At 34.8% G+C, this 25784-nt stretch overlaps 1 protein-coding gene across 1 annotated transcript in view; it reads right to left on the reverse strand.

The window, feature by feature from the left end:
* Positions 1–22663, reverse strand: part of LOC113231893 (aminopeptidase N-like) — a 40822-nt gene extending 18159 nt beyond the window's left edge. The window contains exons 1-12 of the mRNA XM_026466434.1: positions 22613–22663; positions 14811–15276; positions 13429–13593; positions 12903–13217; positions 12165–12348; positions 11517–11670; positions 6847–6928; positions 6085–6268; positions 4319–4514; positions 3926–4065; positions 614–748; positions 26–214 (exon numbers count right to left, since the gene is read on the reverse strand). Of these exons, the coding sequence (XP_026322219.1) occupies positions 26–214; positions 614–748; positions 3926–4065; positions 4319–4514; positions 6085–6268; positions 6847–6928; positions 11517–11670; positions 12165–12348; positions 12903–13217; positions 13429–13593; positions 14811–15274 (2208 nt within the window). The 5' untranslated portion in view covers positions 15275–15276; positions 22613–22663. The remainder of the gene's footprint in view (positions 1–25; positions 215–613; positions 749–3925; positions 4066–4318; positions 4515–6084; positions 6269–6846; positions 6929–11516; positions 11671–12164; positions 12349–12902; positions 13218–13428; positions 13594–14810; positions 15277–22612) is intronic.
* Between the last annotated feature and the right edge of the window lie 3121 nt (positions 22664–25784).

Below are 25784 nucleotides of genomic sequence, written 5' to 3' on the forward strand. Positions count from 1 at the left end.
ATTATCTTTTCTTTATATAATTAATTAACTCACTGGGGTCATTTCTGAAGGACTGCAGGAGCTCCTGTGCACGCTCGATACAAACATCATTGCCATGGCGGCAATTGATGTTAAGGATGTTATTGCGATGGAAAGCTAAGACGTGTTCCTCATGGTCGTCCGCATTAAAGCCTAATTCTTCGAAAAGAGGCGCAGTAATATTCAGCATGTAGTACTAAACAGAAAATATGTTTTAAATTTAGTAAGTTTATTAATGTCCAAAGTGAAATGGCAAATGTTACTACTATTGCTTTAACATGAGGATAATAACAGTTTAATATATTATTTCAAATAAAAATACCATCAAATCGTCAGGCGACAAATAAATTTGGACATTGATTTAAATATAAAAAAATATTAGAAAATTAAAAACTTATCATCTCGAATTTAAGCCGGGTTTACATTTGTCTGACGTGTCGTGGTATTGGTTTTGTACATTTAATATGGTTAGATTTATATTAGTGTGTCGCAATCTGACATGACGGCTTGTGTTGTGTGTATGAAATCAATACCGTTCTAACACGTCACGACACGTACGACACGTCATATAAGTATAAATCCTGCTTTAGCGTACCTGAAAGAGGTCGTAGACCTCAGAGCCACTGAGCACGATGTCAAGGTAGTTGAACACAGTATTGGCAGACGCCCAAGGGATGTAGTCCTTCTCCTTAATCAAATAAAGAGAGATCTCGAATGGATGAACGTAGTTCTGCAAAATAAACAATATTTAATACTCGATTCAACAAAATTCCAAAAGTTAACCGTAACTTTAACGTCCTGGGGGCCTACCACAACCTCTTAATACAATATCACTTTAACCTTACATTGGCTTTTCGCACCACAACGCGCTTAAAGTAAGCTTATTATAATGTTAAAACTAAGATGTTTTATTGGCAGCTTTGTGTCTATTCATTCACTCAGTTCGTACTATGACGCGACTTTAACATTAAAGTAATATTGGTCTTGTGCCAAATTTAGCAATCCTAAAATAGTTACACGGATGCAATGGAAACAATATTATTTTCAGTTTTATTGTCTTAAAATTGATTTGTAATGATTAAAAGTTAAGTTGAACTTATTTATTTACATATATCTCTTCAATATTTTGTTTATTTTTTAATTAATAGCACATAGGAAATAAATTCTCGTCAAATAAAATATGCTCTTTGGCGAAACTAACAGTTGACACTAGACTATAGTTACGAATTCACAAAGTGACTATTAAGACTCAGCTTATTTTATTTATTTTTCTTCGTGAAAATGCGGAATAATTATTGAAAACAGCGTAAATTTCTTAGATTTTATTATTGTATACTTTTCTTTTTTTAACATTCAAAATTCTCTGAATGTAAATAACATTAAGTACTTAAACATTATACTACGATAACACGATTCGGAACATCAAAAAAGAAAGAGACGGCATTACAGAGTTCACATAACGTTATCTCTTTCCTATTTGTAGTAAGGAATAGACAATATTGGGAAATAATTCTTTCTTTCAATCACTTTTGCAATAATACATTACTTGGTTAACATGTTCGTCATGGTACGAATATGAGTAATATTATAATAAGCTTACTTTAAGCTGACATTGAAATAAGACTGTTTTTGGAAAGGTTATGGTAGGTCCCCTGTATCATTTTATTACTAGATTTAAATGTATGCTAAGATGCTATGACAGCTGCGCAGTATTTTATTTTGCCTGCAATTTTTTTTATAATATTAAGTCACGGGATGAACAAGCCGTGCACCTGATGGTAAGCTACAAGCCTGTCCACAATAGTTGCAGTGCCACTCAGAGCTTTGAATCGCAAAGATCTGAGAGGCATTGCCACTGCGCTCGTCACCCTGAGACTTAGGTTGACAAGTCCCATGTGGCTGTAATTTCAGCAGTACCCTTACCCTTCAAAACCGGAACGCAGTAATGCTAACATTACTGCTTGACGGCAGAAATAGGTAAGGTGGCAGTACTTCCCTGAACGAACTGTTTCACAAGGAGCTTTACTGCTACTAAAAATCTTTTAATCTTTTACTATGTTTATTATTTTCAAACAAAACTGTTATTTTCTTCTCAGCGTCTGGTTCGAAGAACAATCGGAACTTTTGAGGACGATGTGTCATTTCGTCCAAATCCATCAATTAGAGAACCAGCTATGACATCGTTTACTCGCGGTATTGTCATGGATCATGCTTGTCGTTCTAACTACGATCCTTGTATAGCTGCTGGGATTGATTGGTTTTATAATACAAATAGCGATGAACCAGCAGTGTAAGTTGCAAATATTTTGTATTTCTTCATTTTACAATTTTCTTATAATTTTATTGTATGTAGCGTACTGGACATACGCTGTTGGAAACAGTATTAATGTTGTAGGTATCTTGTTAATTATTTTTCACCCGTTCCCTTCAAAACCTGAACTGCTTAGCGGCAGTAATGTTATCCCTGTAAGTCTGGCGCACCCTAGGCAAACAATGGCGAGTAGCTTACTCCAATTGGTAATAACGATGGTAACCATTATAGTGTATGCCATCGATACGATAAAAAGAATATATTTTATATAGGAAGAATTAATTTTGATTTTAAATATAAGTTCAAAATACCGTATTGTGTATTTTTATATTTAAAATACAAATGCACGTTTATGAAGTGTACGAACATCATAAAAGGTATTAGTGTTTTGAATACATATAAGAAAATATTTTGTAATTAATCTTTTGTAATTTATTTTATTGAGTCTCAATATCATTACCTGACGTTATCCAATGTTTAAATTTTACAAGATATTTTACAATATCCTCAGTATATTTTCGCGATATTTGCTCTTAAGAATGCAGTGGACTTTCTATTTAATGAACTAAGTATCTATACCAATTATAATTCAGTATTACTTACTGTAGTATTATTACCTTATAGCACCTTACATCACTTTGAGCATATCCTGGTGTGCATTTAAAAAATTGAAAAAGGTTACAAATGTTTAGATGTAGATATCAAAAACATTTAAAGTAGGCCCCATGTACTGGTTGTAGCAAAAGCAAAATAGAAGAATTGAAGTTCAAAGTTGATTTTTTTTTTTTCAAACCCACTCATAGCTTCGCACTAGGGACAACCACAAATTACACCCCAATTCATGACAGAATTAAGGAGGCCATATAAATATTTCACCCGGCTCTGGATTCGAATTCGAACTGCGTGCCAGATCAGCATGATAACCATTCGGCCACGGAGGCAATTGAAGGCTGTTGTCTTAAGGAACCCAGTAATATCACCCGTCTAACAAACTGAATAATTTTGTCAGTCTCAGTACAATCTGCCAGCTGTCTGATCTGACGTAATGTTGGTTTTTACCCAAATAAATGTAAACACTTTTAAGTTTCATGTACAGGCTACTGACAAAAGTCCTAAGAAAAAAATGTTCCGAGTATAAGTAACTTCTAAGAATATACCCTTGTCGCCTAATAAGCAATTTAAATACAAGTCTCACAAGTAATGGACTAAACCTATAACATGACTTTATTTTACCACATAAACATGAATTTATTTTTTCCGAACTTCATTATTCCGAACACTATTCGACTTTCTTTCATTAGAGCGATGATTGTTTTGGTATAAACTTGTAATACAGAAATACCTTTAGTAGATGTATCGTTTGAACAAAAAACTACTATTAGAATAATTATAGTATATGTATTCTTTTGGGAGCAGTATATTGTGAAAAAAATCGTTACGTATTTTCGGACAAATGAAACAAAATCGATTCAACAAAAGCCGAAAGGTTTTCAGAGAAACAAAAATTCTGTACATCATGTTTCTAGTTTGTAATAGGTAACCAAGTAATAGATGTAAAATAGTGTATCAAGAGATAATTATAAGTAAATTACCCACCAAACGTCCATTCCTGGCAAGATTGAAAGAATCGTCGATAATTTGGGCTCTGTTCAAGAGGTCAATAGTTTCATGTGCTTCATTTAGGACTTTAGCCAATGCCATCCAATTCTCTACATTATAGTTCACTCTATAGTAACCTGAAGAAAAGAGCCGAAAGTTATAATTTTAGATTATTTTAAACGTCATACTTGCGAATCTTTAAAAAAATCTATTATTTATATATAACATTTGTGATCAAAAGTTTATTGTGCCTAATATGAGTATAAGCGCTGGATAAAACTTCGGAAAATTGTAGCCAATAACTTCATAATTATATTGGGTTAGTTGCATGAAAAAAAAACACAGTCCAATATTTACTTTCACAGCAATTTTGTATCCTATCTTACTCACCAGTCCTTTTTTTATTGAAGATAAACCATTCTGCTTCAGATAAACCAGGAATATCGATGGCAGTAGCAGTGGCACCAGTCGAAATCCAAAATCCTGGCTTGGTATCTTCGAAATCTACATCAGTAGAAAGCACCCAGTTGACAGGAATGTGCCAACGGTCATTTGAAGACAATGTTGAATCGGTTAAAAATCGTTGCTGTTGATCAAACAATATGCATTTTGACATATTTAAGGCAATTACAGATTGAAATGGTGTTTACGTTTACGCGACGCGAACGGGTAAATCAACAATTCACTGACCGGACCTAAATCGATGTGTCCTAAGCATTTGTAAGTATTTAATTATTTCCCACAAACAAGGGAAAATGATCAAATTGTTTATTTTCGAGGGTACAAACAGCTTGTATCACAATGTAATAGAAACTATATTAAATATTTATAAGCAAAAACAGTTTCCTACTGATAAAAATACAATAGCAAAATACAGCATATTAAACAACTAAAAAATTAATTAGATGATCTTCTTAACGTGCACACAGATTGTGTCAAACAAATCAAAATCATAAAGGGCAGAAACTTTGTTAAAATTATTGCTCACACGCTATATACACAAATTACGTTTATAATTTTGTAAAGCGACAGGTAAATGAATTAGTGGTGAATCTCAGACAGAAGCTCGGGGCAATCGACGATATTGGTGGTAATTTTTGTGAGATAGTTTATGTCTGCTATTTTACGCCGCAATTCGAGGGGAAGTATGTGGTGTCTTTTGCAGATATCTAAATAGTTTAAAGAGCGATAAGGCTGATTAATTCTAAAACATTTTATTATTATATATGATTAATTCATATTTATATATGATTAATTCATATCATCTGCGAAGCACAATAACCGAGATGATCGGAGGCACAGGCTAACATCGTCCACAAAGACCACAAATAGAAGCGGTCCCAACAGTCAAACGTAGTGATTGGCGACACTGGAAACTGTGGTTGCTGTGTCCGATTACTGCAGCCGGACATAGTCGCCAGTTGCTACTTCTGGACACTGGTAACAGTTCGGCGCTTAAATTCCTGAGTGTTGTGTTAGTATCACGATAGTCGATATCGATTAAGAAACTCTTATTTTGTTTATTGTGCTGATTATACGTCGACGCAAACGTCGTCGTCAATACCTCCAAGCAAATCAACCGTCAACAGTCTAGTTGCTACATCGAACTCTTTTTGGTTGGCAATCAGTGTATGCGTGAAGTAGAAGCAACACTGTCTACATGTGTGCATATAGCTGTGTGAAAACCACAGATATAGAAAAATATACCTATAGTGAAAACAGGATATTACTCACCAGTTACGGGGTGCTTGTATCCAAGATACTACATTATGGACATTATATTATATTATATCGGGCACTTCATTTCGGAAACCCATAGAGACAATAAAACTTAATCAATATCAATCCATTTATACACCCCACTGCTGGGCGTGGATCTCCTCTCAGGCGAGGTTTTAGATATTTAGATTATAGTCCACTTCACTGGTCCTTTGCGGGTTGGAGCCTTCACGCGCTTTCTAAGGATTGTGAACCTTCTTCGACATGCAAATTTCCTCACGATATTTTCCTTCACCGAAAAGCTCATAGTAAATTAAATTTTGCACATAAATTCCGAAAAACTCGGAGGTACGGAGCCGAAGGCGGAAGTCAGACCATTAGGCTACCACGGCTTTTTAATAAAACTTAAAACTCCATGTTTATTACGTATTACAAACCTGAGAAACAGAGACAGATTGAGCTTGGGGTGAGCTTCTTCGGACGGTTATAACAGGAAAACCGCCCTGGTTGGTCCATCGATTGAGGATGTCTACTAGGGGAAAAGGCACGCGGTGTGTAGACTCATCCAGAGCATGTTGCAGCGCTGCGTATAAGTGTGATGGTCCGACTGCTCCTCGGGCACTAGAGACATAAAAATATCATAAAGTCAGACCGCAAATGAACCTTTAGCAGCAGTAAAGCTCATTGTGAAAGAGTTTGTCCAGGGAAGTACTGCCACCTTACCCATTTTTGCCGCCAAGCAACAATGTGAGCATTATTGCGTTCCAGTTTTGAAGGGTAAGGGCGCTAGGGAAATTACAGGCACATGGGAATTGTCAACTTATGTTTTTTTATAGGTAACATCAAGTGACGGAACGAACAAGTCGTGCGCCTGCTGATAAGCTACACGCCTGTCCATAACAGTTGCAGTGCCGCTCAGAACTTTAAATTGCAAAGATCTTGGGGCACTCCCACTGCGCCCATCACCGTGAGACATAAGTTGACAAGTCCCATGTGCCTGTAATTTCACCAGCACCCTTACCCTTCAAAACTGGAACACAGTAATGCTGACATTACTGCTAATATGTCATGTTATGTCTCAGGGTGACAGGTTTTAGTTTTAAATATTTTACGATGTAAAGTAACGGGCTAATTTTATTAGTGTAGGTGAACGTTCAAATGGCATTGCATTTAAGAATTTTCACATTTAGAGGTCTTACTTGTCCTTAATGTAAATGCTGAGTCCCTTGCGGAACACCTCAGGTGTCAAGAAGTGTTGCATCATACGGATTACAGAGCCGGCTGTAACAAACAATGAAATCACTTTAATCCATCACGAAATTTAGAAATTTAATTCTATTATCTTTAATTCATCATCATCATCATCATTAAATCGGCGCTAATGACGTGAAAATAATTACGCCGACGATAATACCGGGTCATCGTGACCCAAATTTCATCGATAATTTTTTAATGAAATTAAAGTAGTTGTGTAAATTTTAATAAATACATATTAAATAAGAGTTCTTGGGACATAATTATGTTAAAATAAAAATAAAACCAATTATTGTATAAATGAATATTCCAATAGAGTTCTCAATAACACATGCAAAATCAACTTTGAAAACATAACTTTGATATTTCTTTTATTTTTAGTAAGGTATTCTAAATAATAATTGTAAGTAATACTCTAATATATTAAAAACAGTATAGAGTACTAAAAAACCGACCTCAAAACTCATTCATCCCCTAGTTTGCCACTCTTAGAGGTGGAATATTTTCTTCAAGTTTAATCGGGACCCCATCTAAGGTGCCTCTTTACAACAAGAAAAGAATCATCAAAATCGATTCACAAATGCCGTGATGAGTTATCGAGTAACATACATACAAAAATAAACGTACAGTCGAATTGAGAACCTCCTCCTTTTTTTGAAGTCACTCAAACTTATCATTAGAAATCAATTTACTTGTATTTATTTTAATCTACTTCCTCAATCAGATATATTGAACTGCTGCGACTATTGCAGTACCGTATCATATGATCCAAGTATACAGGTATTATATATTATAGTATGTAATTCTAACATGCATGCATGCTAGATTTACATATTTAGATCGTGGTATTCCACCAGCATCTCATCAATAGTGCAGTTTTCAGCCGAAGAATACAATTATTTTTGGCATTGTTCAAGAAATAGAAATTTCACGTGGTACGATCAAATTGATATCTGTAAGCACGCAACAAGCAACAGAAATAAGATTAATTAACTACAAACCCTAAATAAACCAATGAATGTCAAGTCACATAAATATCACGCCAATGATGATACTGGATCATATTGACCCGTTTTGACTTAACACATGTGTTACTTGGCTGCACAGGCATTGTCACACTTAGTACACCAGCAAGTTGGGTAAAGGAGGGTTGTATCTCCAGCTACTCAAACGTTGAAATCATGCAATCGGAGTAAACCAAAAATATGCCCGTTGTAAATCGCCTCGGGTCAATATGACCCAAAGTCAATTGCGCTATACTGGGCACAAATCTCTTTTATATTATTAGGGGCAAAAAACAACAGTACAAAGCTTGTAACAGTCTTATTACTAATATATATATATAATTATGTACTACCAACAATATCGTCCACAAATTCCTGTCATAATGATCATGTTGCCACTTAAGAGTCTATGCTACCTGAAATGGCTTTGGTTGATTCCGCGTAACAGTCAAAGTGTTGAATCAATCACTTTGTAGTACAAGTGAAGATATACACTGAGTAGTATATGATGTGAAAACACGATTCCTAAAAATTTTCACGATAGAAAAAAACACAAATTTACTAACTTGACTATAATACCCCAAATAAAACTCACGGACCTTTTTTCTTTCCATTACAGCTACAATCGGTAAAGAGTTTTTTTGTAATTTATAGTACGACATACTTTCTTGTATATGTAGGTCAGGTTCAAGTTCAAGCAGGAGGTTACTTAAGTTCAAAATTAAAATATTCGCTTAAAATGTTATCTAAACAGAATTTTTATTGCAATTCAGCCACATAATACTTAAATACTTATTATTAACAATTTCTGATTGATTTTAATTATCTTCTGTATAAAAAATTATCTAATTTTTTTTACATGCATCATGTATGCGTTTGCTTTTTACAATATTTTGGTATGAGTTGTATTATCTATGGAAAAATTAAAAAAAAGAAACAATTAAAAAACCCGCTATTTGCCAAATCCATAATTGTTGTGTTGTGAAGTTGTGAACCATTATTTATATTAATGTTTATATTGTATTTATTTCCTCGCAAATGTAAAGAACACGTATCCCGAAGTATGTATCCCGGTCGGTTAAAACATACGAAACTCAAGTTAATAAAGCCCTCAGCCTTTGGCTTCGGTCTTCTAATAGACCCTCGTTAGTAATTTCTTATTTAGCGTCCTTAATACGCAATCTACTATTATTTAGTATTGCAACACTCACAAATGTACGTAACTTACAAATTAAACGTATTATATACATACAGAAATTGGGTTATCCTCGTAATTGAGAAGCACCCATTCTCGCACTAGGCTCCGAAACTACCGTATCACCGAAAGTAAATTATTTTATTTAAAATTTTAATTACAGTAAGTAAGCTTAAAACTTAAGAAAGGTATTGATATATGTGGTTGTATTTGTCAAGCAACTTATAAATACGAGATACACAATAGCTAAAATTAGGCATCATATAAAAACTATTCAAGTGAAACACTACTAATTCAGCTGACGACCTTGGTGACAAATCCAAGAAATTAAATATATCCTCTTACACGTTGTGAATTTTATTACTTTTAGTTATTTCTTTTTATCTGAGATACCTACCTGTTTTCGTAATCTAAAAGACGATGACTCGTATCGCAGATAATAAAAATATTCTGTGTAGGTAGATAACATTTTGGCGCTCTTCAAGCTATGTGTTTCGGCCTTTTAAACTGACTACAATTGTTATAGTTTTAAGAATAGTTTTACAATCTTGCAAGAACTCAGCATAGATTTAATTTTGTTTAATTTTGTAGCTGTTACTATCCCACTGCAGGATAAAGGCTTCCCTTCTCTTTGTCCACTCATCGCGATTTAACGCCGTTACATGCAAATACCTCATAAGCACCTTTTTTATTTATTTATTCAATTTCAAAAACAAATTTTACAAATAACGTCTTCTTTATCGCTAGGTAAAAGCTTCTCGCTTAGAGGTTTAACTACCTAGCGATGAGCTAACAAGCTCGACACTTAAATTAGCTTACAATTCACTATAATATTTATTAATTAAAGAGTATATGTCTACATGTAAATAAGTGCTATATAGATATTATACAACAAACCAAGATAGTGTCTCTTTAAAACAGTTTTGCATTTCTTGACATCCCCTTCTATGTCACTTAGCACAGTGTCTGCCTGGAAGATCGTTCAGAATTTCTGGTAGCATGTAGTCCGGCCTGCGCATTCCATATACGTTATTGTAACCCAGCAAAGTATGTATACGTTGGTATGTATGAAAGCGAGCGCAAATCTTCAAAGCGCATTCGCGTTCGCAGATTATGTTTGAAATGATCATATTCCTGACATACGAATAGCATTTTAGCTTTTTCAAATATATTTAAAACTCTACAATAACCAAATAATTTGTCATAGTTATCCTAAAATTTTGATTTTACGTTGTACAGAACAATTAACTTTAGTATACACAGCTGCAGTTTACAGATATTGATCAAGTAGGTCTCATAAGCTACATAAACCATAGTATATTACGCAAGAGACATAAATAATTCTGATTCACTTATATGGAAGTTTGTATGTCAATATAGACTGTTTAGCCGCAAAGACTCTTAGCGTCGTATTCCAGAACTCTACTCAATGCTCAAGTCAGGAATATCAAGCATTGGAAATACGGCTCTAACGGCAAAGAACTTGAGTATGCTTTTCGGTGCTCACTGCAATACTTAAATCCTGACTTGAACATTGAGTAGAGTTCTGGAATACGATACTCAATTTGTTATATACGTGATCTAAGTGCGGTCTCCATTTAAATTGTTCATCTATAATCAGTTCTAGATAAATATGTCGATCTACTAACTGTAAGGTGCCGCAGGAGCACAATTATAAAAAAACATTGATGCGTGTGTGTGTTGACGATGATTTTAAGTACAGAGAATGTATGTGCAGAATTTTAGTTTTGTCCTACTTAATAACGAGCCCGACGGTCTGAGCCCAACTGCATAATTGATCATAGTGTACTGGAGTATTTTTTGTCCCTATGTGAGGAAATTAACAAGTGTCATTCGGAAATTGATATATCGACCAGCCTGTGAAAATGTTACTCATATGATTAATATGGATTAAATACTTAGTTGGACCTAGTATTGAACCCTGCCGTGCCCTCCTCAGTTACACTAATAATCTAACTCGTCACGTCCGTCTCCTCCGTCTTGCGTTGTGGTGAGAGTCACTCCGTGGTGGTCTTTGCCCACAACTCGCTTGACATGCAGCAAACGCGTCCGGCCCATTTCCGTTTCAGGCTAACACGTTTTTGACCAACATCGATTTGTGTTTTGGAACGCAGTGTACTGTTCCGTACGCTGTCTGATAGTTTTACACCCAAGATATTGCGCTACGTGTCTCGTTTATACTTCTGACTTCTGACGATTCGTCAAAAACGAATTGAGCACGGGTATAGATGAAATACATAAAATACTTTATCGGACATATGTTTAATGAATATCTTCTAACATGCTAGAAAGTATTATCAAAATAATTGAACCGGACCGTTATACAAGTTATGGCATTACAGTCCTAACGCAGTACGCTAGGCATTAGTAGTGCAAAACGTATATAGAAACTCACATTTCTGATAAGCGACAGCATTAAAAGTGCCAAGAATCTGGGATGGTGTGAAGACAGGATATGTCATAGGGTTCACGCCGAGGACAGCATCGTTTTGCATTACTCCTTGCATTTGTAAAACGAACTGATCCATCATGCGGAAATTCGGCAACACCTGAAAATATTTCATTCAAATATTATTGCACTTGAAAACACAAAAATTAAAAATTTTTGTTCATGTCCACATTAAATATGGTACAAAATGTGCAAAATACTACAAAAACAAGCGCCGATATTTGTAGGGTCGTAAGTGACGAGTATGCGGCATTCTTGTGGCGATAAAATTTTGAATATGATACCAAGTAACGGAACAAACAAGTCATGCGCCTGGTAAACGACATGCCCGTCCATAACAGTTGCCACACAAAGCATTAAATCACAACGATCTGAGGGGCACGGTCTCTGCCTCCGTCATATTAAGACATAAATTCGCAAGTCCAACGTATTACTATTTGGTAGCAAAAATAGGTAAGGTGGCAGTATTTCCCCTGAGGAACTCATCCACAAGGCACTCTACTACTACTCTACCTATGTATATTTATTCACGAGCATTGAAGTGTTTTCATTATGTTTTATAAAGACACTGAATAAAATTAATAATGTGCTAACCAAATCCGTGGCGTAATTCTCAAAGAAGTTTGCGAAACCCTCGTTGAGCCAGGTGAAGGTCCAGGACAGAGGACTAACTTCATTGCCGAACCATTGATGCATATTCTCGTGTGTAATGATGCGGGCAATGTTCTGGCGAATGGCGGTCGTCGTCACGCCTTCTTGAAGGAGGAGAGCTACTTCTCTAGAAACAATAAAGTTATTGATATTATGCCCATGAACCTAAATAATATATTCAAGGTGGTAAAATAATGGTACGTCGTCACCATTTATTTTATGCGTCTGGTGGAAAGGGATACGCATACCCATAACAGTCGCAGTGCCACTCAGAGTTTGAATTCCAAAGATCTAATGAGCCCTGTACACGTTGGCGTAATAACGTAAAAATACGGTGCTGCAAACGTAATACAACATTTAAATGACAAGAATTCTTTGAGATAAAATAATTGCACATTTGTCCTCCACTTCACATGATGGAAAGTGATGATAACACAAAAATAACTTAACAAAACCACGAGGTGCAATAGCGGATCATGGTCCACAATGACAAAATACAGAGGAACACGCTTTTCTTAGACTTTACTGCCACTGTTATTCGGCAGTTCGTCCTAATCTGTAATATTCGGATCAATATAATTTAGAAAATGGTCCTCTCACCTAACATAGGTACCACACATCCCAAGGACTTGTTTTGACATTTGACATTTAGAACATATCCTTTTTATTTTTTCAACGTACCTGTAAATTACGAGTCCCCAGTTTTCCATAGCACCAGCAGCAAAGTCAGGTACTGCTACCTTGTCCAACTTGGGAAACTCATATGGTATTTCGGTGTATTCAGCAAGTGCAACCATATTCTTCTGTCCAAATTCCAGAGCGAATTTGGCATGTTCCTGAGTTCCGGGACGAGAGTAAACTTTAAAGGGAACATTGAATATTTCATCGTCTTCGTTGCTAATATAAGAAAAGTTTGAGACCAAATAGGCATTCAGATATGTAGACATTACGAGTGTGTCTTGGAACTCATGTTTGATCCAACCTGGTACGTCTGGTCTGTGAAATAATTGAAAAACTTAATTTTCGATAAGTAATTTTATAATAAACAAACATGCAATGTTCATTTGCAAATTTATTATTTATGACTAGTTTAACGGTTACAGAAAGATTTTCGAGCACGCGTGGCCAGCATGGGTATTGCCTAAAGCCACTATTTAGAGAAAACACGGGGTTATTAATCAACTAAACATTGTTGTAAAACCCTTACTTGAGCTGATCAGTTTCGGTCCTTTTAGGCATGTTGCTTCTAACCACGGGATACTCCACCGGGGCATAGATGGTGGTTCGGAAGACAGCCTTCCGATGAGGCTCGTCATAGCAAGGAAATGCACGACGAGCAAACGTTGGCTGCAACTGTGAAGTGATCACGCGTCTAGGGAAAGATAATTTAAATGGTTATATATTTATAAATTGTTATTAAATGTAATGATGAATGAAACGATAATACTTTTACCATAATAATCTTATTCATTACTTCTTACTTCATTCAGAAGCTCATCCAAAATATTTGCTAGGAAATAGTTACTGTAAATATTGTCTTTTGTAATAAGCATGGGACAATATTAAACATTTATCTTAAATCTGGAACTCCCAGTAACATCAATTATAAAACTAAATAATAGCCATCCTAGCCAGCTATGGTAGCCATGGTAGTCGGGTAATCAGAGGGTGGTGGGTTCGGTATTTATGTGCAAAATTTAATATGAGATTTATTTACATTAACTTTTCGATTCAGAAAAACATCGTGCGGAGACCTATGCAAAGCAATTTCATGATGTATGTGAAGTTTCCAATCCGCATTGAGCCCTTGTGGGAACTACATCCCAAGCTCTTCCATTGTGAGAGGATATCCTCCTAGAGGAGACCTATGCACAGCAGTGGGCCCATGTGTAGGTTAACGTTTATTTTATTATTATTATTAAATAAAACATAAAACAAATTGAACGAAAAGACAAAGCCTAATATTTCCTCGTTTAGCAAAAATTGCAAAAACCTTAAACGTGTCGATTTAGAAAGCGTTCTTAGGATCGTATTCCAGAACTCTACTCAGTGCTCAAATCAGGACTTAAGTATGATTTCAAGCACTGGAAATACGACCCTAATGGCAAGGACTTGAGTATGATTTCTAGTGCTTTAAATCATACTCAAGTCCTGACTTGAGCATTAAGTAGAGTTCTGGAATGCGACCCTAAATATTATATTTAAATACAGAAAGCGTTTTAGTTATTTCGAAACAAATTAGTGGTCAATGTTAATTGGGCAATTTTCCTTCTTACCTGGCATTTAATTTATTCTTTGGTATTCTCGGTATTATTACGATTTTCCTCGAGAATTAATTTGAGCCATAGTAATAAAGCCACATGTGATAATATCTCTAAAGTTGTTATCACATGAAAGCAATAAAAATAATATGAATTACAAGAAACAAATTGTGTATTATATAAAAATTGATAATATCCTGTTTAAGCATAAAAGTTGTCACCTGATTTCGTTAATAGAATCTTTAAAAAGTTGTAATTTATGACCTTATTTATTAGATATGACCTACCAATGGTACATAATTTTTATTGTTTTCTATACTATACTTACTCAGTTCTTCCATTATTCTCGTTTCGGTAAGTTGATAAGTAAACCCCAAATAGGTTTTCAGCATACGTGCCTGAGTATGCTATGTTTATTGTAAGAGGAATCATAGGATCGATTAGTCTATTCAGTCTTATTCTTAACAGATGAGTGTCAAAAGTTGACAAGGTATATGTTCTAAAGATGTTTTCACCGTTGTCCCCAAGAACCTCTATAGAATTAATTATAGTCTCCATGGCATGCAATACAAGTTCTTCTGTACGTCTAAATGGGAGTATTCTGATAGAAACATGGCCATCAAATGAAACATCATTGTTGGGATCTAAATATAGTTGTACGTCATATAAGGTTGGCATAGATTCGCCTGGTAAAACATAGCGAGCTTGAAGGTCGTCATTTCTAAGGTCTTCTGATGTGAGGGGTACGCTGAATACGAACCCAAATAAGGTCAGGAGTATTGGTAAATACATATCTGAAAGTAACGACACCAGAATTTTTATTACAATTATTAGTAATATATAAAGTGACTGCTGTAAAAAAAAAGTTGCTTACACACAATCTGATGTAACCAAATTTAAGAAGAACAATGTACTCGTAGAAGATGTATGAAGATGTATCGATGAAAATGATGAAATGTTAGCGGTATATACATTGACTTACAATTATATGGACGTCGGGTCCGCGCTAAAAAGTGTCCGCACTTGTAAGGCGCTAAAATCGTATACAGAGCGCGACACTCCGCTTTAGTCTTCATTTGTTCTACGGACAGCGCGATACTGCGATGACAAAACAATTTAAATTTCGAATAGGTTGACTTGGGACATTTTTTTCGTGGTTTTTGTATTAGACCCGTCGTCCATTTATTTGTAAGTCAATGGGTATATAAATATTTTTGAATTCACTGACTCTAAATAACTTTTTATGCAGTTCTTTTATTTTCGCGATTGATACACATTGGAAATGAAATGAAAAAATGAAAATTTTTCGGATCTAAGTTGCGTCTTTTTTTGTTTTTTCAAACAATTTGTAATAATACTATATTAAACGTCCGTCTCAAATCAAGTATCGTGAAAGAAAACACAAAACATTTAGATCCGTAAATAAAAAAATTCACTTTTTTAAATAACTTTTTCCAAAAAACGTTTGGAATTCAATTCAATTTCATTCAAATTCAATTCTTGAAATATTTTTGAAGGTTTTTATACACGTTTACTTCACACCCTTTTAAAAGTTCTAAAATAATGTCCCAGAAAACCACACCACTTATCTGGTCTCAAGCTAGTTAATTTCCAGTATCTTGAATACCAGAGCAACAGATAAGTCATAGGCACAACCCAGAACATCCAGATCATCCAGAACCAATTTAGAAAAGGTTATTTTCCAAACTGATGCAACCGGGATACGAACCCGTGACCTCCTCATCCACGCCTACAGACATTATTATGGAGACCGTGAGTTTTGAAAACATAATATAAAAGAGCATAAAACGAAGTCAAATAACTTGCAGCATTTATCATCGAAGTACTATTTCAAAGATTGTGTTTTTTATTCCACATTTTGGTATGTCAAGTGGATAATGGTTATCAAACTTATCAATACATTCGTCACTTATCTCAAGACAATATTGCGTACATAAGGGCCGTGAGATATTTGGTATAAACTGAAGTAATTGGACAAAAATATGTATGTTATATTACATTTTTACGGAACATTTGAGGCATTTTACTAAGTTAATTTTTTATCAACTACACTACAAGGGGACATACATTTTAATCCACAACTAAACTTAACTTTACAGTCTTAAGGTCGTATTCTAGAACTCTACTCAATGCTCAAGTCAGGACTTGAGCAGACTTGAGTATGAAATCTGAAAATCTGTTGCCTCTTTTAAATTAGCCTATAAGAAGTTTTTATTATCAACTCAATTGTAATCTCATTACATAAGGTAGTCGTGCATTGCTTGCACAGTTCTTAAAAAGTGATCAGAGCCAATTTGTACAATGTGTTAACACTAATCACCTCACTTACACTACATATACTCACTTCACTTACACTACATATACTCACCTCACTTACACTACGTTTACTCACCTCACTTACACTACATTATAATCACATTTTTGGTATTTATTTCATTTTTATTATTATGTATCTATGTTAGGATTAGTTTATGGTTTTGTTTAATATTTTAAGTTTTGATTTATATTTGTAATTAAGTTTTATACCTAATCTTTATATTTCTTTTTTGTTTTATTTTTATCTTACCGCCTGCTTGGACGAGGCGCCATCTTTCTTTTTGTCCATATATGGCGCCACTGAAAACCAGCGTAATGAGGCGTTCTTCAACGTCTCATTACAAAAAGCTGAGTGGCGACCGTTTTGGTAACATATAATGTATGATTGTGTTTGTTTTGTATTATTTATTATAAAATGTTGCCAAATAAATTATTTTTCTTTCTTTCTTTCTTTCTTATTTCAAGCACTGGAAATACGACCTTAATGACAAGGACTTGAGTATGATTTTCAGTGCTCACTGCAATACTCAAGTCCTGATTTGAGTATTGAGTAGAGTTCTGGAATACGACCCCTAGTGTTCGACTGCAACAAACCAAGTTACTTCCTGGATGCGGATCAGTTATTAACAATTTCGGCGACGCAATGTCACCTTCCCGAGTTGCATAAAAACATCACTTATCAGACTTCCCCTGCTTCTTCTACTACCTCGTGCGTAAACTAAACCATTTTTTTTTTTTTACTTGGAACGTTTCCAATACGGTTCGAACCAAAAACGAAGTAATGTAAATCATATATGATTTGAAACGCTGCATGAATTTATGTAAATAAAAGTATTACACGGTGATAAGACTCCAAAACTGGGTGATGATAGACGTGTACTACAGAACTTGATACCAAGTCTCCCAATTTTAAATCACCTCAGTTGTGTGTTAATAGAGCGTCTGTGCCAGGATTTAGTATGTTTGGTTTTCTGCTAAAAGTTAAGTGTGGTGGCTTGTCAGAGGCTAGGAGTGCACGAAATATATCGATATTCAAAAAAAAATCTATATATGCCCTCGATATATCGAATCAATCCGATATTATCGTACCATTCGGTATCGATATGTACTATCAATATATTTTATCCGATACGTAGTGTAAATTCAAAATAGTAGTAAATACTCATTGGCTAGCCGCACGCACACAATAATATTGACAACAATATTCCCGCCCGCACACAGGGCGATATTGTTGTGTTGGTATTCAGGAATTGAATACATTGGATTAGTGTGTCAAAACTGATAGTTTTATTTATTTACTCTTAGTAAAATTTCCTCCCTTTTATCTTTTAGAATTATTTACGATATATCGAAAATATCTATGTTTTGTACCGATATATCGCCAAATTTGGATACAACATTTCGATATATCACATCGTAAAAAATAACGATTTTTTTACATGAAAACCACTATCAGAGACTAGCCATCGAGCTATTAATCAACTGCGATTGAATCTTTTGGTATTCTGCTCTTCAATGGCGAGTCGACAGCGTAGTCTTACTACTAATTATTTGACATAAAAAAATACATTTAATTCATATAGTAAATTGCTGCTTACGCGATATAACAATAAAATACCCTTAGTAATTCCATGATAGTTTTAGTAAAGCAACATCGATCGTTAGTGATTGAATTAAAGAATGCCATCCCTGTCATTCCATTGACTCTCTATTTAGACTGGACTTGAAATGGCTTCAACTAGATTTTAGCAGAATAATAAATTGTCATAATTGCAGTATAATCTAAACAGAGTCACAATGGATTTACAATAATCAGGTTGCTGGGTTTGTCTTATAATTTTGTTGAAAACTTGAATAATTGTAATCGTAGCAGCATTTGATTTTATTGATTAAATGTTATATAAAATACTATTAATATTTAAATTATATATCTACTTGTCATATTCGTATATCTATGTCACAATTCAGGATTGCCTAGTGTAGGGACCGTGGTAAATATGAAACTGTAAAAAAATTCTGTCACATATTTTTTTTATACAAGAGGTAGAATGAAGTTTCTAGAAGCTAAAGAGAAATTTCAAAAACTTTACTACGATTGCGCAACAAAAAACTTGATGTCACAAATCATAACACAATTTGTCACAATAATTTGTAATATCAAATAATGTAAAGACGTTTTACGAAATAAACAGTAAATGCCTCATTGCGATCTCACGAGAGCTAAATTCATGAACTGAATTAGTGATCTTGAAGTTGTTTACCCCGCGCGGGCCGCCGCGTAGACCAAATTCAATCCAGGGTAGCCCGCGTGGCCGGAACGCTCATTTAAATTTAAACGAATAGAGCGTATTTTGCCATGACAGTTAGACGCACGCGGTCGCTACGCGGCAGCAACGTGGAGTCCGCTCTTCGACCGCGCGGCGGCCGCTGCGGACTCCGCTCGACGACCGCGCGGTGGCCGCGCGGGGTGAGCGCGATGAAATCCGTGCTGGTGAAATTACGCTGATTCATTCTTACGATGGTTCATTACGTCATCCTTCCCATCAAAATTTTCGGATCGAAAGGACGTGCTTATTAATTATCATATAAAACCAACTTCGCAAAATTTACTGTTTTTAGAGCCTTAGATAATATACGGAGGTATATAGGCCCAAAAGCCGTTCACTTTTATTTTCATTTCATTTTCTACTTCTAATAAGTAAGGCTAGGCCACACACATATGATTCTAAAATACTCAGCAGTCATGGCAACATGGTGATAATCATACCTAGGGGGAAATAACCTCCAATCTAGAGAATCTCTGCGTAATGTTATTGGTAATTGTTAGACGAAATAAATTGTTTGTACAAATTTCATTTCGAATAGGATCTAATTACTGCCTAAGTATTATGAAACTTAAGACTTACAATATGCCTACCTAATTATCAACATTTCTTTTCGGATATTAAGCAAATTATCAGGAAACACACATACCGCCCGCCGCAGCGTACGAGACGCGGGGTTTTTTGTATTGACTTGTTAGAAAACACTATGACCCCTTCGTTCCGCTGTAATGTAAAGAGTGATAGTGTGTTATCCAACTTAGTCGTATCAAGTGCTGTATAACTAATTACCATAAAAGATTAATATTATCAGAACTAGAAACCAAAATGTGTAAAAAATTAACAATGAATTACATTTTCTTTGTATACCTACGTCTATAATAATTTATAAGCGTATCATTGTTATTTTCATTATGATTGGAGTTAATTGCGTTGGACTGAATTACAACGTTCCATTTTGTGGATTAAAACAGATCCTGAGATCTTTTAATTTCGATTGCAGCAACGAAAATAAGTAAACGATGCTTTACTTTTACCTAAATATAGTCAAAACAAAAAGATGATAATGATATTTTATTTAGGAGGTGGTAAAAAAATTTATGGATACTGTATGTTGATTTAACGTAAAACGTTTACGTTGATCGATCTTTTTCGTTACGGTCTAGATTTTGTACCATAATAAATAACTATTGCAAAATACAGAAAAAAGTACAGAAATGTACCTAGTTTCCAAACTAAGATCCCCTGACCTACGGATGGCGTCTCACGTCCGTCCGTACGTCACCTTAAAATAACATAAAGTCTAATTACAGTCATAAATTTACAGGTTGACAGTCAACCGTGACCATGGGACCTGTAAAGGGCCCGAAACGTCGGTTTGTTTGAAAAAAACAAATATACGCGATTTAAATCCGGAAAAATAGTTTCATTTCCTATGTGTAACAATCGCGAAAACCTAAGAACTCGATATATAGTTCTAATGTTAATAAACAACGAAAAACAGACAACTCTAATCCCAACAAAAACAGTTAAAGAAATACTTTCTAGGCAGGATAAGATGCACTATTATTAAAAAACAAATTCATAAAGCAAGAAGGGTAGATAGTCACAATTTCGTGCGATCAACATGCTATTTGACTTTAAAGGGCGTTTAATGAAAGCACTCTGGGAATTTCGGTCTTTTGCTATAACGGCTTTTCCCTATAAATGGTATTTGGAATCTCTTCGTAGGGCATTCATCAGTCGCAATTAAAGAATACGCTTTACCGTTGGCTTTATGGAAAGATAAAATTGCATTGCACTTGTACGTTTAGTAACATCATAATCTAGCCTGATTCATTATCATCTGTGTTCCTATATTTTGGACGTTTCTTCTATATATTCTACAATGTAGATGATTTCTACATTGTAGAATATATAGAAGATCTACATTGTATAGTAAAATGCAAATCAACTTTAACACGTTGGACATTATACCTTCTCGTAATTGGCACTGTACAGGCACACTTGTTTGGTTATATACAATGTATATGGGAACAAGTGTTTCTCCTCATAAACAACGGATGGTACCTTTGGTTAAGAAATTATGCACCTTATCGACCATTTATAAGGTTTTGACTTAAACGTCAATCAATGTTAACTTTTCAATAAAAAGAAGAGTTTAAATATGAATAACCTAACCAGGAAACGCCTACCTAAGACAGGCTTGCTTTATTTATCTTTGGACGACTGTCGCGTTTAGCCTGTTCCAATATCACGACTATCTGTCGGGACTGTGTCGTGGACGTTTATTTCATCGTTGAACGACTGTCGTGTCTAGATGTTTCCACTAGATCGTGACGACAATTTATCGGTTCACGACAGCCGCCTTGTCGTTTGCACGACAGAATCGTTTGAAGCTGCGATTATATGTCGTCACGTTTTTATTGTGACTTTTTATTTATCGTCTGACGACTATCGTTCTAGCTCTTCCCGTTGTCACTCTATTGTCATAACGTCAAAAAAGTCGTGAACGACAATTAATCGTGTTGTTTTATGTGTGAACAACTTCATTTAAATATACAAGCCTCGACTTTTTAAACTGCACGACTATCTGTCGTTACGACATAATGGGAACGCGCCCTAAGGTGTGGGCGGTTTTGCTTTCCATTGTGTGTATTATTTATTCGAATCACTGGCTGTTTAGGTTGAAAATTGTTAACGATGAAAGTGAAGGAAAACATAATTACGAAAAATATATCGGAGAAGTTTCACAATCTTGAAAATAAATAACATTCTAATTTTAGCATGGATTCACCGAATTTAATTTATCCTAATTTCCATTATTTATATTAATAAATATTAAAAATAATTATATAATATAATAATTAATTTAATTTAATAAAATAAAATAGTTTGTAAAACCTATATAGCGTAAATCGGATTATTCTTTGGAAAATTCAAAAGTAAGGTATTGAATTAATCACTTTTGTAATTATAGTGAAAAATAGTGTGGTTTGCATTATGTTAGACATAACTGGTTGATCACTTTACCATCTTAGTCAGACGTGAGCATGGGAACTGTAAAGAGCCCGAACAATCGCGAAAACTTAAGAACTCGATATCACATTCTTTTTCGAAGATTTGAATTACCAACTCGGATTCAAGCTGACCTGGTGGACTAAGTGGAAACGTATTTACAAAGTCACATTCAAAATAAATAATTGAATAAATCCTTGAATTTTATTAATCGTGCATTCAGATTGTTTTCTTTGGTACTACGCTATATTACTTTCAGTACACCAATCCGATAAGAACCTATTCTTCACTCACCTAAGAACGCATCATATCTCAGTAATGTTAAAGTTCATTTTCAATTATTTTTAATACGAACTGCAGATCCTAGCAACTCTTAAAAATATGACAATATGATTCGCTCTTAGTTGCGATCAGCGGAATTGTTACATTATTAACCTTTGCAAAAACAACTCACCTACTCCAAAAAACACTATTATTCACACCGGACTATCGAATATCAAAACCCATCTAATTATTGTTAAAATCGCACAATCGCACTCTTTATCGATTAAATACAAAATGATCAACTTTATCGTTACAAATAATATATAATGTATTGTAAAATAAGTACGTCGTGTAGAGATAATTTTAATCATCATGACCATTTAAATACATTTAACCTGATAAAAACTAAGTACGATTGTAAAATTTACAATTGTGTTGTATATTCTTTATAGATGGCCTCTGGTAAAAAAAATCGACAAGTGCGAGAGAACTCGCAAAGCACGATAACTTGCTTGGATTTCCAAGTGCGAGTAGGTTCTGTAGTCAAAACCTTTGCATTTCACATGCAAAGCACTTACACATGTACGGTGTAACAGGTTGATTCATAGCCACGTGACTGACATTATAAGACGTCCATCTTTTTCTTTAAGGTACGAAACGCAAATAACGGGACACCTCAATCGCATTATATCCGTCCTCGCTTACAGGAGAAAACAAGTGCCATTCAGTTATTCTTTACATGTAGGTGTTTATTACACTACCCGTCACAAATATAGAGATGGGTAAGGTTACGGTACCTTAAACATCTATCGATATTTGTAGACCTGCGTCAGATTTTTCTTACACCATTACCATTATGATGAAATATTTTCTCAACACCTTATCAACTAAAAAAGCTAAAGATGAAATTGATGATTGGAGATTTCTGAAGTAACTAACATGCGTAAACTTTAGGCTTACCTTCAATGATTGCCATAAAAACATACATACAAAATTAGAGCTTGAAGAATACATTGAGGTAGCTAAAAATTATGCTCCACATAAGAAACCAAAGAACCATAAAGTTCGTCCTATCGTTACGAAAATGTCTCTGCAATAAACACTTTGTAAGATCATAAAAACTGTGTCAAATTATGGAAAAATGTTATGTGTGCTACAAGAGTTGCAACAAGATGTATTTTCAGCTGTGTTTTGTTCCTTTTTTGATTAAAAGCAGAGTAGTAATCTAACTTCATATTTATGACTAGCGTATAAGTGTTTTGTATACGCTGTTATAAGTATAATATATTAGCTGTAAATTGTATTTTTCTAAGGAAAGACAAAAGCATTTTACTGTTGGTTGTTGGACTATTTTTGAAGAAAGTAGAATTTTAATAGCATTCGATCAAAACCAAATCGACAAAGTTCAAATAAAGGATGTAATTATAAGAAAAGAAACCACTTGATGAATACCTCATGGTAGTCAACGAAATCTACCATTCGTAACATAATAAGTTGACGAATTCCATCCTCCGAGACCGTGAGTTAACTATTCATTTAAACAGTATTGAATATCAGCTGGTGTACCACAGGGCTCAGTCCTAAATACCTTACTCTAATATTTACAATTTTACGGTCTGTTACTACTCCTGTTTTTGCAGTGACACGGTGACATTTACTTCATCAGATCAAATAAACATAATGATTGTTAAGCTAAACTGGACTGCAGAATTCTTTCCTTTCTATTTTTATTATGTGGCAATCAAAATAAAACGAATATCAAAATACCATGGAGCAATATTAAGAAGTATGTAGGTGTCAACTTTGATACTAAATTAAAGTGGCGTATTCACATGAGTTCACTAAGTAACAAATGCATTAATTTTTTTTAATAAAATCAAAATTAATGCATTAAAATAAAATAAAACAAAGAGGTAGAAAAGGCGTTACAAATCCAAGGACTCTAGCTCCTAAACTAGACAAATGTCTGTGTCTTGGGCATCGAATATATGTATAACCAGAAATAGAGACGAAATGTCATTTAATTTGTTTGAAAACTATTCTGCCATATCATTACGGTGACAACTGTGCTCCGATTAGCCAGCCCGAATTCGAAACAATTGACGGATGTCGGATAATTAGATTTTTTGCAGTTTTTCCCACACCACCTAATGGGACATTGTTAGATACATTATCTTTATTACAATAAATACAGAATATTTTTGGAATATACGGAGACGTACACACAGGTCAGTTGTTGGCGCTGTACTATTTCAGCTTTCTAATTTGTAATTTCAGTGCAAACAAAGGTTGATATATATAAGCGATATAAAGCCCATTTACCTGATTAGGCGGGACCAAAAATATGTGCCTCTGTATTTAAAACCAAAACAAAGTTATTAGTAATTTAAAAACAAAACAAAAATGAGTCTGAGCGATCGTGGTTATACATTTTTAGTGGCAGTTATGAGGTAAACGATCAAAAAGAATAGGCATAAGTATGTATATTTGTGTAGATTTATGCGACTGTGTGTGTGTGTGTGTGTGTCTGTGTGTAGCGTGCGTTTGCGTGTGCGTGTGTATGTATTTGTTTGTTTGTTTGTTTGTTATGAAATACAGTGGTTACGTATGTAATCAAATTTTAAGTAGTTCCTCTGGAGCCGGTCAAGAGTCCTCAGCCAATTTTGCAATTCAGAGTTCATAACTGGATAAGCCAACAAAATTGTGAATTCTGCTTAATTTATTGTATAGAACCAAGCTTAAAACATAAGACATAACATTGTCGACTTGCAATGGTGGTCGAATGCTGTCCACTTGGACACGCCAGTCTTTTAACACGACGGTTTGGTTGTAGGTATTTAAACACCGTTCAGTACCTCCGTACCGAACGGTGTTTTCTCAATATAGGCCTGAACACAAAACGTGGTCTCATTGAAAGGATTTGAGTCTCAGAGTACAGTTGTGCAGTCGGGTACCAGGCGTGACGGTTGGTTGTAACTTTCAGAACCGCTCATTGTGCCCGTTCCAACCCAAGTAACATAGTCTTAGCAGCGCTACCCTACGTGGAAATACAGTAACTAATGATGGACTAGCATAAAGCCAAGTATACCATTTTCAAACTATGTGAATCAACACAGTTACGAAGATGTTTGTAAACATAAATTAGTTTTCTTAATCTAGAGGTCAATGATGCTAGTTGCGTATGCCAGTTCAGTCAACCATCAATCTGCACTCCTAAATATCTGATGTGACACTGACGACTGAGACAGATGTGATAGAGAAAGGATCAAATTAGGTTTTACTCGTGTTTAACGTCAAGCAATTAGACTTTAGCCATTGCATTATTGTCCGTAAAGAGCACTCCGCACGATTTCATAGTATTT

Source organism: Hyposmocoma kahamanoa, unplaced genomic scaffold (genome assembly GCF_003589595.1).
Source record: "Hyposmocoma kahamanoa isolate Upper Pololo Valley unplaced genomic scaffold, ASM358959v1 66, whole genome shotgun sequence".
In the NCBI taxonomy this organism is placed as follows: Eukaryota; Metazoa; Arthropoda; class Insecta; order Lepidoptera; family Cosmopterigidae; genus Hyposmocoma; species Hyposmocoma kahamanoa.